A 13675-nucleotide genomic window follows, 5' to 3' on the forward strand; every position below is an offset into this window, starting at 1 on the left:
AGTGTTTCTTGAATTATGGCAAAGAACCACTTGCATCAAAATTGTAGTGTTTTTTAAAATGCTAATTCCCAGAAGCCTCATCACATGTAGTGAATCAGAATCTCGATGCATGCCTTGAGAATATTTATTTTAAACACCGCCCCACGAGAAAAATCAATAAAAGGCACTACTTAAAAATAAAAACCACCTCCCCCTGTGAGATTTTTCAAGCACATTAAAGTTTCAGAACCTCCGTTGTGCCTTGTCTAATGCAATGAAGTTTCAAGCTGATCCAAGTTATTGCTTCCATGTCTTTGTGCCAATATGAAATTCATGCCTTTTCCACTCTACCTCCAGTAATAATCACTTTGACCTCGTGCCAAAGGCAGAATCATTACTGGATAGATTAACGTTTACTCTTAAGGGGAGAGGAATGTCAGTAAATAGGCACAGAGAACATGGATTAGTCAACTGAGGGGAAAAGATAAATGTAATGAAAGTACAGTTTCGAGATTGCTAAACCATTTTTGAACTAGTCTGAGAGGAGTATGATTGTAATGTAAAGAATGGCTCTGTGGTAAAGAAAGGACGGGATAACTTAATAGAGGTCTCCTCTCTTATTCTGTGACGGTTCTTCTGGGCTCTGGTGATGAATGTGTTCATTTTATGTGACTTGCTTTGGATAAATAACCCAGTGCCCTATCAGCTTTCTGGCCCAAGACCAGCAGCGGTTTTGTGTGAGCGCTAATGATGGTAGAAGGTGCCTGGGGGAAGGTCTGGGAGGGGCTGCCCAGCGTGATCGCGCCCTTGGCACTTCCTAAGAGAATCTCAGTTCTTTCTCCGCAGCTGCCACTTGAAGACTCCATGCTTTCCTTCCTGAGCAAAGAAGCCGTCTATCTACATCAGCTGGGCTCTCCTCCACGTTCCTCGTCTCCCCCTACGCCAGCCGCCACCTCCACCCCTTCCATTGTGTTGTGCGTTTAGCTCCGCTTCCTGCGTAAGACCCTAACCTCATTTGTAGGAGAGATTACTGAGAATTTCGGAACCTCGACTTGCAATGGAGCTATACGGAAAGGTAAGCAGAAGCGAGTTCCTCTGTATGCTCTGCATGATATCTCGCTTTGAGGACTTTGGGGGGGGGGGAGCGGGGTGTGCGCGTGTGTGTGTCTTCTTAATGTAGCTGTGCGAGTCAGCCACTTTATGTGTGTGCTATTCATTGTCTTTCTACCCCGTGTTTGTTGAATGAAATTGTAAAACCACCCACTCTGCCTATGGAGATGTATAAACTTTCCCGATTTGGGATGGGGAGGCGTAGGGCGGAGAGTCCCAGAACCGAGCGCAGCTTTCGTTTGTATTGGTATTTAGCACAAGGTAGTGCGTATCCTAGTCGGGGAATCACAATCTAGTTTCGGAAGGCGATAGGTAGAAAATAAAAAGTCTCGAGCTGAGAAGAGCTGAGGTCACTTTCGCCTGCACCTTGCCACAAAACGGGCTGAGAGGCTAAAAGCAGTAACAACCAGAAACGCTTCCAAAGGAGAAGGGAGGCTCCGCGGCCGAGACCGACTGGAGGAGGCAGCCTGCTTAAATGCTGGCTTGCAGGGAGTTGTAGTTCAAGGCTCGCGGGTTTGTAGGAAAGCTCTGGTTGGATCAGACTACAACTCCCAGGAGCGCGCGAGGCTCCCGGCCAGTACGCGTGTGCGGCGCCAGGAGGGGACAGCTCCGGTGCTGATATTGGAGCCGGGTAGCGAAACCTAAGAGTGCAGAGTGGAGCGTGGAGCGCGCGGGCTGTGCACGCTTCACCGGGCGTCGGGGCCAGCGCTGTCTTAGCCAGAGAGAAAGGACATTTCGAGAACAATGAGACACGAAGCTCCCATGCAGGTGGGTCTATACAGAAAAGTGTGGCCTCGAGAGGAATTGAGAGAGATGCTTTCATCCTCGGTCCAAGCATAAACTGTTTCCGATCTAAGGGAAGGTCCAGGCGGCCACTCACGAAGATGAGACTTTGACTTGGTCCTGAGGAACAGAGTTGGGTTCCTCTAAGCTTCGTGGGGCTGTAACTGGGGCTGTCTGGATGAGGGATAGGGGTATTTCATGTCTTCCCATGCTCCACAAAGGAGGGTGAGAGTATCTGTCTAAAATGTTAGCCCGAGCAAACCAGTCAGAGGAACATACAATCTCGAGAGTATTGGCATTGATCTTCTCTCCTGGCTTCCCTGGTTTGTGACAGCGGTGCAAAGCACGGACTTAAGGCCAGGTTCCGGGTTTTGAGCTCTCTACTGGAGTCAGGATATAACGCATCCGCTTGTTTCAGAGCGCGTTATGAAAAGGGAGAAGTCAATGTTAGGGTTCCCAGAGTCCCCTTTCTTCAATTAGGGCCCTAATAGTATCAGCGGAAAATAGCAAACACGATGGGGCTTGGTTCATCTCAGAGTTATGCCAACCCGTTATCGCTGTTCGCACAACTGGTTTACTACTGCATTTCAGTGATGCCTCAGAGCTTTCCTGAGTGATGTGCCCATTTGTTGTACACCGAGATTCCGCATTACAATCACATTCTTAGGTTTGCTTCTTTCGACTCCGGTGCCTGTGCCTAAACATCTTGATTAAGTTTTGTTTTTAAGTAAAGATAGATGAGTGATGCTTTCTCGTTTATGTACAACCAGTGAACGCTAAACCTCAGCCTGTGTTTCATTAACTAAGTAGAGTGATCCCGTTGCGTAACAGTAAGGCACTTTATGAATGGGGTTGAGAGGAGAATGGAACACATCATTTGGAACGTGTTCTCTCTCTGGAGAACCCATCTCTGCTGCCAAATCCAACAATATAAATATTTGACTTTAATTATTGCTTAAGCATTTTCTATCGATTTTTTCATGAGTCAAGGACTTTAAACATATGCATCTATTTACTTTTAATCTATTTTATGGGTTATGTATATTAAGATATACACTGACTGGACTGTTAAATGAAAAACAAAATCTGTAGAACATACTTGTTTGTTGAAGGATTATATAATGGAAGCCCTCAAATTACATTATGAGTTATTGAAAATTTGATTTGTTCCAGAGGACAGTGGCCCCATTGTGTGTATTCTAATACCTCTGTTTGTGACTTAGCTTTTCATTACAGACCTGATGTGAAAAGAATCTGGATAGACAATAAAGGTACAGGCTGTTGCAATCAAGATATATTGGCTTGTGATAATTTTCCATTACTGGAGGTACGGCCAGGAGCCAACTGATTATATTAATCATATTTGATTATAAGTAAACATTGACCCTAGACTTTAAAAATATATTGTTAGTATTTAAATCAATCCCATATATGCACTCAAGTGTTTCTGTCAAAATAAATTACCAAAAAATTAACCACACTGCACCTTCATTTTTATTTTCATATGAGAGTTGCTTGGAATGCTCAGAAGGGTCATTAAAATGTGACAGAACTGTATGAAATTAATGCCTTAGAAAATACTTTAAATTACTTCATGTTAACTATATAGTAGTAGGAACTTTAATTCCCTATTTTAGTCAGAACTTTATGGAAGAATTAATATAAAAATAGGTAATAAAATTAATTTGCTTATGGATGGAGTTATTTTAATGCTTATTGTGTACTTTATTCCTCAGACTAGATTTTTGAAATTTAAAAATTTAAATGCCCAAATGCTATCATGGATAACATGTGCATTTTAAGAGATCAAAGGCTATTTTCTGTAGTATATTTAATTAAAGCACATTCATTGATTCAGTTTAAACAACAAGTAAACAAGTAAATTGTTGTTATGGTGACCCTCTTTATTGTCATCAGGTTTTCAAATATATAAAATGTAGGGAGAATAAAAACTATAAACATGCTTTATATTCTTTTTAAGTGGGAAGTGATGTCTCAGCACTCATACTTCTGAATCATAATCACATTCCAGGTGACTTTGGTATAAGAAAATGCAACTAAATGAATAGTTGGCACTTCTTTTTTTTTCCTATTTAAAAAACTGAAATACATTATCATTTTAAATAATAGCCCTGGAATTTTACTTAGGTTTTTGGAAAATGAGTAACAAGCAAAATCTCATTCTATAGTTGCATTATCTTAAGAGATTCTTTCCCCCATTAAAAATATTTAGTTCATGTGTTGATGTGAAACAAAACAAGCTCTTTAACTATTGATTTCCTAATTTACTTGTATATTTTATTAAGTCAAAGAAGTCTTTTTAAAAATATAATGTCTTTTAAAAAGCATTTGATGCGGTGTTGTGTTCAAGGTAGTGTTCTTTGATATATGCATATTTCCTGAAGGATATGGTTCTTTGAGTTGATGGAAAATGTGGAATAATAATTGATTTTTATAGTGACTATTAAAATAATATACCACGATAATCTTTGATATATGTATTTTCTTTGTAACTCAATAACTAGGAATACTATTTGGTAAGTGTTCCAAATGATGGGTTAGAATTTTAATGCAGGAAATGGTCATTTTACGTTTTCTCATTCAGTGCATCCATAAATCCTGAGGGCCAAATGAAATGGGGAATAGCACTGCTCATGACTTGAGGGAAAGACTCAGATGAACAAATTGTCATTTCATTGAGCAGCCAGACTGAACAAATTCCAATGTTTCTAGTGCTTTGTCTGTGCCAAGCACTGTGCCTTGCATTCAGATGTGCGTGTGTGTGTGTGTGTGTGTGTGTGTGTGTGTGTGTAAAATATAAAACGGTCCTGGAGGTCACCATTTCTAATTACAGGCAAGGTAACCGGAGCTTGTTAAGATTAAATACCACATTTTGCCACGTGTAATGCACACTTTTTGCCCAAATTTGTGAAGGAAAAATAAGGATGCACATTATACATGGATAGTACTAATTCCGTATCTATATAAATGTTTTTAATTAACTTAGATATTCTTATGAGCTAAAAGTGTAACTTTAGAAATCAATAACGATATCTGTATGCAAAATAATACCCTGGAATACGACATCGGTTTTGTTGAACTTAGGTCTCACTTACAACAACGATGAGTTCTTGGCCTTCTATGATGCATAAATATCGTAAATTTGTTACATAAAATTACAAAATATATGGTACATAAAATTTCTCGTAACTTGTATCTGTTCCTCTGCTTTGTAATTATTTGTTATATAAAATTTATTGTACCATAATATGTTAAAAAATGCTAAAATTCCTTTATAATACAAAAAGCAAGTACCTAAATGTAACCAAAAATTTGAATTAAAAAATTAAAATGAAAGACTTTTTTTTCCCCTGAAAGTTTGGGCCAAAAACATGGTGCACATTATACATGGCAAAATATGGTAACTTTCCCAACATAGTAGATTCAGGATTCTGCCAGATCTCTGTCCAGAAAGCCCATGTTATTTCCTCTATTCTTTTGGGTTCCTCAAGAAGACACAAAGGGTGGTGTAAAGAATGAGTCCACTATTAATATATTAATAAATTGATTCATTCATTTGGTTCAAAAGAAAAAAAAGTCTCTATCTTCTGTTTATAAAACAAACTTGTGTGAATTAAATCAAATATTAGAGAAGGGCCAATGTTTTAAAGATGGCTTGGTTTGTGTCTCTTAGATTTGAATTTTTTTGCGGGACCAAAGTGGAATCCATTGTCTCTGATTAAATGCTTAGTCATCAGTTTTGTTATCCACAAGCTTTTGGGTCATCTCATAAATACAGAGCCTCATGACTATTTTGGGAACTTGAAAAACAAAACAAAACAAACAAACAAACAAAATATACCCCAAATATGCAGTAGAGTGCCAAAAAAACAAAAATGTTGTTTGGCTAAAAATGAGGAGAATTGAAGAAAGAATATAGATGTAGGCTGAAGGTAAATTTGAGGTGAAAACCATAATCGATATTAAATACAGCCATGCTGTACAAGTATACAAAAACAACTTACAAAGAAGTAAAGTCTAAATATCATTATTTCATTTGACTATGGAAAGTATATGGCATTATTGCATTTCATTATTGTTGAATTTCTGAAAATATCCAGCCTCAATGATGGCCCCCTTATCTTTATAAGAAATGGAAATTTAGTTCTCATCCCTGAAAGAAACAGAAAATCCCTAGTTGACATTAGAAAAACAAGAATTTCTCTCCTACTCCATTTGAGCAAATATCTGAAGTATCCACCTTTCTAGTATAAAGGAAAGTGGATGATAGAGAGGGGAATTAACCTATAGTAAAAATAAACTTCTGTGGTGTAAAAATGACATTTCCATTTCCACTTTTTCATTTGAAGAATTTGTAGATTTATTACATGTGTAACCACAATTTCCCCCTGCCATTTTAAGCTTATATCGGAACTAGAAATTCCTTGCCTGACCATCATATTCCAAGAAGGAGCTGTACTTTTTATGCTAAGGAATGTCTTTTCCTGCAATTATTCTTACAGCAAGGACATTAAATTTATTGAATATAAACAGTTGTGCCACCTGAAAAAGTGTTGCATAGGTTAAACCTTTTCTCCTTTTTCATTCATTACTTGGGTTCAGAGGTTCTAAAGGAGCCATCTTAGTAGGTCACAGTTTATTACCAAGGGTACTATGATCTGTGAAGTTTAAATCTTTTAGATTTATTTGGACTTATATAGATTTTTAGCATTTGTCATTTGTTTAAAGTTTTTTGAGATATTTATATACATTGAAATGCACAAATCTCAAGTGAACAATTTGATAAATTTTAATAAATGGATACACCTTTGTAACACAAACCACATTAAAGATATAGAACATTTCCAGTCAAACCCAAAAGTTCCTTCATTCATGCTCTTTCTCCTGTTTCTCCACTGACAAAATCAAGTCCTAACTTTTTTTCACCATAAATCAGTTCTATTTATTCCAGAACTTAAGGTAGTTATGTAAAATATACAATATCAACATTCTGTACAACATATACTACGTACTCTTGAATCTAGCTTATTTTGTTCAGAATAATGTACAGAGGATTTATCCATTTTTTTGCAATTATCAATAATTCATTCCATTTTATTGATGCATATTATACTGTTGTATCAATCTACGATGCTCTTTAAATCCATTCTCCTGTTGATGGAGTTTGAGGTAATGTCCAGTTTGAGGCCATTATGATGAAGGCTATAAGTGTTATCATATTTGTCTTTTTATAATAATATATTTTCATTTTTCTTGGGTAAATATCTAGAAGTGGAATTGCTGAGATATTGGGTAAGTGTATATTTAACTTTATAAGAAACTGAAATCTTTAGTCAAAGTGACAGAACCATTTTACATTCTCACCAGCAGTGCATGAACATTCCAGTGGCTCCACATCCTCAACAATGTATGGTGTCAGTGACCTTTCTAATTTTTGTGATTTTAATAGGCATTTTATGATATTTCACTTGATGACGAGTGATGGTTGGCATAATTTCCTCTGCTTACCATCCATTTGTATATCTTCCTTTGTGTCTGTTTAGCCTTTTGTCTATTATGGGGGCTGTCTTTTTATTGTTCAGTTGCAGGAGCTCTTTGTATAATTTTGAAACTATAAAGTTCTTTAAATATATTTAAAAATATTTTCTGCCAGTCTGTGGCTCAAATACTCATACTCTTAATAGTGGATTTTGATGAGATTTTTTTATTTTGATGAAATCTAGGTTATGAAATATAGATGTAAACTGTATCTGGACTCTAGGGTTCTGTTTGTCTTAACTGTGTCCTGAGACCTTTCTGCATCTACTTATTATTTCTGATTACCTTTTTAAGGTTTATTTTAGACTTCTCAAAGATTTCTACATAAACAATCATTTGCAAATAGAAGCAGTTTACTTCTTCCTTTCCAGTGACCTCCGTGCGTGCGTGTGCGTGTGTGTGTGTGTGTGTGTGTGTGTGCGTGTGTGTGTTCTATATCTTATTCCACAAGATGGGACATCCAGTACAATGTTGGGTAGAAGTCATGAGCAGACATCCTTATCTCTTTCCAAATCTTAGGAGGAAAGCCTTTCATCTTTCATGATTAAGTGTACGGTAAGCTGTAGTTGTTTTGTTGTTATTGCTTTGTTTCAGATATCTTATCATATTGAGGACATTTCTTTTGATTCCTAGTTTGCTGAAGGTATTTGTTTTTAACATAAATGGGTGGTGAATTTTGCCAAATATTTTTTCTGCACGTATTGGGTTGATCACATGGTTTATCTTCTTTATTCTGTTGGATTATGTTGATTGATTTTTTAGTTAATATGACATTCCTTAGATAAACCTCAGTTAGTCATGATGTATTGTCCTTTCTATGTATGGCTGGATTCAGTTTGATTATATTTCCTTGATGTTCCCTTGGTGTTATATTATATAAGACCGGGTCTTATATTAATTTTTGCTCCAAAAGATGCATTAGAGCTGATGGTCCAGAGAGGTCTTATTTTTGGGGAAACATGGTATCAAGGAAATAGGGACCTCATTCCTACAACCAACCACAAGAAACTGAATTTTGCCAATAACTTGAAAGAGCTTGGAAGTGGAATCTTCTCCAGAACCTCCAGATAGGAACCTACCCAGCTGACACATTGATTTTGTCCCTGTAATTAATTCCTAAGCAGAAAGAGCAGACAACCCAATAGTGTCACATGTGTCCAGACTTCTGACTCAATAAATAATAATTGTGTGCTGCTTTAAACATATAGTAGAAACAGAAAACTAATTATATAAAATTTTCTATTTCATCTTGGGTCAGTTTTGGTAAATTATATTTTTCATCTAATTTTTCAAATTTATTAGCATAAAGTTGCTCAAAATATTTTTATCATCCTTTAATTTCTCTACGACCTGTAACAATATCACCTCTTTCATTCCTTTATTGATAACTTGCGTTCTCTCTCTCTCTCCAGTCTCACAGATGTTTATCAATATTACTAATGTCTTCAAATAACTAAATTTCGCCTTTGTAAAATTTTCTGTTGTTTACTTTATATTTTATTGATTTGGGCTTTCAAAAAACAACTGTATTCCTTATACTTCCTTTAATAGAATCTTTTCTTTCTTAAACTTCTTAGAGTAGAAATTTAGATCACTGAGCTTGAGTGTCTTTTTCTTTAATAAACATAAGCATTTAAAATAATAAATCTCCCTCTCAATACTACTTTAGTTGAGACCCACAAATTTCTGAGTGTAGTGTTTGCATTATGTTTTATTTCAAACTATTTGTTCCTTTCCTTGTGATGTTTTCCTTAATTCATAGGTTTAGAAATGTGTTGTTTAATTTTCAAATACCTATGTATTTTCCAGATATTTTATTGAAATTTATGTCTAATTAAATTCTACAGCTACCAGAGAACATATTCTTTACGATTTCAATCTTCTGAAAAATGTTAGACTTATTTTTAGTCCAACATGTAGTCTAGTTTCATGAATGTTCCATGTGTACTGTGCATGCTGTATGCTACAGTTGTGAGGTGTAGGGTCTATAAATGTCAATTGGGTCATGGTATTATTAAGATCATCTATATGCTTATTGATTTTTGGTCTAGTTTTATCAATTACTGAGAAAAAGGTTTAAAATCTCCAACTATGATTTGTCAATTTATCTATTTCTTTTAGTTCTTTCAGTTTTCACTTCAAATGTTTTGAACTTGTCAGGTACACACACATTTGTAATTGTGGCTTCCTGAAACATTTTTCTTTCTATTATTACGAAATGTCCTTGTTTATTTCCAGCAATACTTCTTGTCTTGAAGTCTATAAGTATTTAGTCTGATATTAATACACACTCTTGCTTTCTTAATAGTGTCTTCATGGTGTTTTATATATACCCGTATATATAATATAGGCATATATAGTATGTATATTTGCAGTTTTACTTTCAAATTATATGTGTTTATGTATTTAAAGTGTGAATCTTGTGGTCAGCGTATAACTGGGCCTTACATTTTTAATCCAGTTGGGAAAATTTGTGCTTTTTAATTGGAATTTTCATGTCTCACTTATCAGTGTGATTGACTTTAAACCGACTTTTTTGCTATCCTATCGTTTTATTTTATCCGACTTTTTTACTTTATCCTATCGTTTTATTCCTGTTTCCTCCTTCCTGCCTTCTTTTGCTTAATTAAATACTTTCAAGTATTTCATTTTAATTCTTCTGTTGGCTTTTTTAACCATACACTTTTTGCATTTTTTAAATTGTTATTCTAAGGATTATAAGATGCATCTTCAACTTGTTATATAGTCTATGTAACATTGTATTATTTCACATACGTATAGTAACTTTATTTACTACATCCTTTGTGAAACTGTTCGCATGTATATTACATCTGCATTTTTCAGAAACCCCCAATACAGTTTTATAATTTTAGTTTTCAACAACATATGTATTTTTTTTTTAATTAAGGGAAGAAAAGAAAAAACATATGTATATTTTTGTTTGCCCACTACCTATTTGCCATTTCTGGTTTTCTTCCTGTAGATCTGAGTTTCTATCCGGTGTCATTTTCCTTCAGTCTGAATAACTTCCTTTAACATTTCCTGTAGTACAGATCTGCTGGCAACAAATTCTGTTTTTGTTCATCTGATAATTTATTTTTTATTTTGCCTTCATTTTTGAATGATAATTTTGCTGCATATAGTTTTTTTGTTACTTTTTTTCTTTCAGTACTTTGTTTCATTCTCTATGACCTACATTATAATGTAAAGCCAGTTTTTCTTCACATTATTGTATCCTTGTATGTAATATGTCACTTTTTCTGTTTCCAGGATTTTCTATTTACCTTTGAATTTGAACACTTTGACTGTGATATGCCTAAATGTAGTTTTCTTTATATTTAGTCAGCTTAAGGGTTTGAATGAGCATGTAAGACATATAACTTTATATTTTTCACCACATTTGAAAAACACTTAGCCATTATGTCTTCAAATATTTTTCATCTCATCATTCCCTTCCTTTTTCTTCTGAGACTCCAATTACATTTTTTTGTTAGACTTTAGATATCTTCCACAAATCACCAAGGCCCTGCTCATTTTTCTTTATTTTTTTTCCTTCTCTTTGTCAGTTGTACAATTTCTATTGATTTATCTTCAAGTTCATTGACTCTTTCTTCTGCCATCTGCAGCTTTTTGTTAAGCTCATTGAGGCATTGTTTATTTCAGTTATTGAACTTTTCCTTTGAGGTTCAATGTTGGCTTCATTTTACACTACAATCATGTTTTGTTGCCAAGTAAAGATAGATGCACTCTCTTGGGATGAGATATTTAAATATTGGAAGAATATAATGGAATTCATTTACAGTATTGTGCAGAACCAAGAAAGCACACTGAGCTTCTTATAGAAAATGTGCCATAGTCTACAGCCTTACCACCCTGAATGCTCTTGAACTTGTCTGATTTCAGAAGCTAGGCAGGGTTGGGCCTGGTTAGTACTTGGATGAGATAAAAGGTGATATAGAAATCTAAATAGCAATATTAGTGCTTTGATTATTTCTTATACACTTCTGGGGGAAAGATTTATGTTTACATTTTAATTTCTATCATTTAATTGTATTTCCATGATTATTGTTTTTTGATGCTTTAATTTTTTGTGTGTTTTTCCAATAAAATTGTGGGTGTCATGACACTTTAAAATATTTGAATAAGGTGAAAAATTATAAAAATAAAATAATTTTAACAATTGCTTTCTTTTGTCAACTAATATATTCCTTAACAGCTTCAAGTCTGCGGAAACAAAGGGTTTTTTCCAACACTGACATGTTTCAGATTGATTTGAAGTGTTTTGTCAGTTGTATTAGGGTCATGAAATAGTTTTCTGTCCACTTAAATGTTCTAGGACTTCACTCACCTAGTGATGGTAAAAAGACAGCGTCAATCGTTCCCTGGTGTCCTCTCTAGTAAGCGACGGGATTGGGTCTAATACTAGGAATTTAGGTTTAGCAAGCCAGAAAGAATCTCATTCTGTGCCTACTTGGCCTCCTAACTGAGACAAACCTGAAGTCGTAGTCTCTTTGCTCCTACACTCTCAGCTTTTTATGGTCTGAAAATCCAAATCGTAATGTAATTTTAGGAGGTGAGGCATTGAGCCTCTCATTAGTCTGCCTGTTTTTAGTTTAACTTTAGCTCATCAAGGGTGTTTACTTACTAGTCATCTAGTGGCTCTGATGCATATTGGAGTCTCATCAACTAGAGAAACTTGCAAGCCAACACCAATGAATAATTTCTGTTCAAATGGCCACAGCTTGAGGAGCCTCAAAGAGCTTGAGGAAAGAATGTGTTAAGTATCAATTAGCAAACTATGATTCTCACGGGACATCTATGGTGTTAGCAATAAAAGATGTTTTTTTTCTTTTGAATGTTTGATTCATTGAACACCTGTCTGAGTAGTAGGGCTGATGCAAAGGGACAACAGAAACACAGCATACATGTGTATGCATGTGTGGATTTGTGCTTTGTAGTAAATAATAGTTTTTGAATGAAAAGAAAGGATGATTATAACTAGAAAATGGCTCTGTAAGTCATTCTAACTGGGGACCTGCACAAGCTGGAAACTTAAATACGAGACTACTAACCTACCAAATTCCTCAGGAATAGTACAGATATTCTCTTTGTTTCATAAGTGTGTAAACAATGGGGACATTTGCTCCTACAAATGACCTATCTCATTGAATGGGATATGGAGAGAAAAATGTCAAGGTTTGGAAGGATTCTTTATAGCAAATCTCTGGAGGCATTTTTCAAGGGCTTAAATATTTTGAAATAACATTTAATGTTTTTAAATGTTTAATACTTTTTAAATGTTTAATGATGGAAATTTCTTGGGAAACATACTAATATTAAAATTTGGGTTTTTTTTAATTCCTCAGTGAGAATTTTTCGAGTATTTTACTAAGTATTTTTAAGAGAGGTTTTTTCTTATACCGAATAATAGTGGGTATGTCTATTATGTTTAATTTTTATTTCCTTGTCAGGAAGAGATACTCTTGCAAGAGACATTCTTTATTTTGTGTTTTCAATTTGGCACAGCCTCCTATAGCTGTTGGGTGCTTTCTTATGGAGTGAGGGGAAGTAAAGTCTGATTGTGTGTTATTTTTGAAAATAACTGATGGAGAAAGTCAAGGCTGCCTTCCACAGAGCTGGGCAGAGTAGAGGTGAATATGCTCTGAGAATGCAATTACTGCTTCTTACTAGGTCATACCGCCTCAGTGTCTGACAGAAAGCTCATAGTAAGTTAGATCCCCAGCCCTCAGAAGGGTCTGGCTCTTACCAGGGCAGAGATAACACATTTCTCTGAATTTGGCTTGTCTGGGCAGACTGGGCATTCTAGGGTATAGATCCTCTGCAGAGATTTACTCTCACTTGCTTCAGAAGGGGCGTCAGTGAAGACAGCAGCTGGTACAGAGCACTAGGATTCCATTTCCACGTTCTACGGATATAGGCCTAAATGTCAGATTGCTCAGTGGCATCTTACATATATCCCTGCGGCCTTGACAATGTACACCCACCTTGACTTCCATATGGACATTTGTTAATACAATGAATTCCAAAGCTGACTGATCAGAAGAATCACTTGGGGGGCTTTAAAAATTACAGACACCTGTCCCCACCTTGAATATTTGAATTATGCAGAATTCAGGTAGAGTTCCCAGGTTTGGAAATCTTGGATCTAGTGTCCCCCATGAGGATTTAGTTTTGTATTCCTGAATAAAAGTGAGAGAGCAGGTATTGCTACCAAGAAACGACA

General features: G+C 35.5%; 1 protein-coding gene across 2 annotated transcripts in view; it reads left to right on the plus strand.

Annotated features, from left to right (window-relative positions):
• The first annotated feature begins 712 nt into the window (after positions 1-712).
• The window catches only part of RAB3C (RAB3C, member RAS oncogene family), a 229463-nt gene continuing 216500 nt past the window's right edge, over positions 713-13675 (plus strand). Inside the window, exon 1 of one of the 2 annotated variants that reach the window (XM_019743363.3) lies at positions 713-1054. In XM_019743363.3, the coding sequence (XP_019598922.1) occupies positions 1037-1054 (18 nt within the window). In that variant the 5' untranslated portion in view covers positions 713-1036. Of the gene's footprint in view, positions 1055-1688; positions 1858-13675 lie in introns of those variants that run through there. The other variant, XM_019743361.3, reaches the window with a different exon arrangement.

This window comes from Rhinolophus sinicus, chromosome 3 (assembly GCF_057876585.1).
Source record: "Rhinolophus sinicus isolate RSI-liver-muscle chromosome 3, RSI-T2T, whole genome shotgun sequence".
Classification (NCBI taxonomy): Eukaryota; Metazoa; Chordata; class Mammalia; order Chiroptera; family Rhinolophidae; genus Rhinolophus; species Rhinolophus sinicus.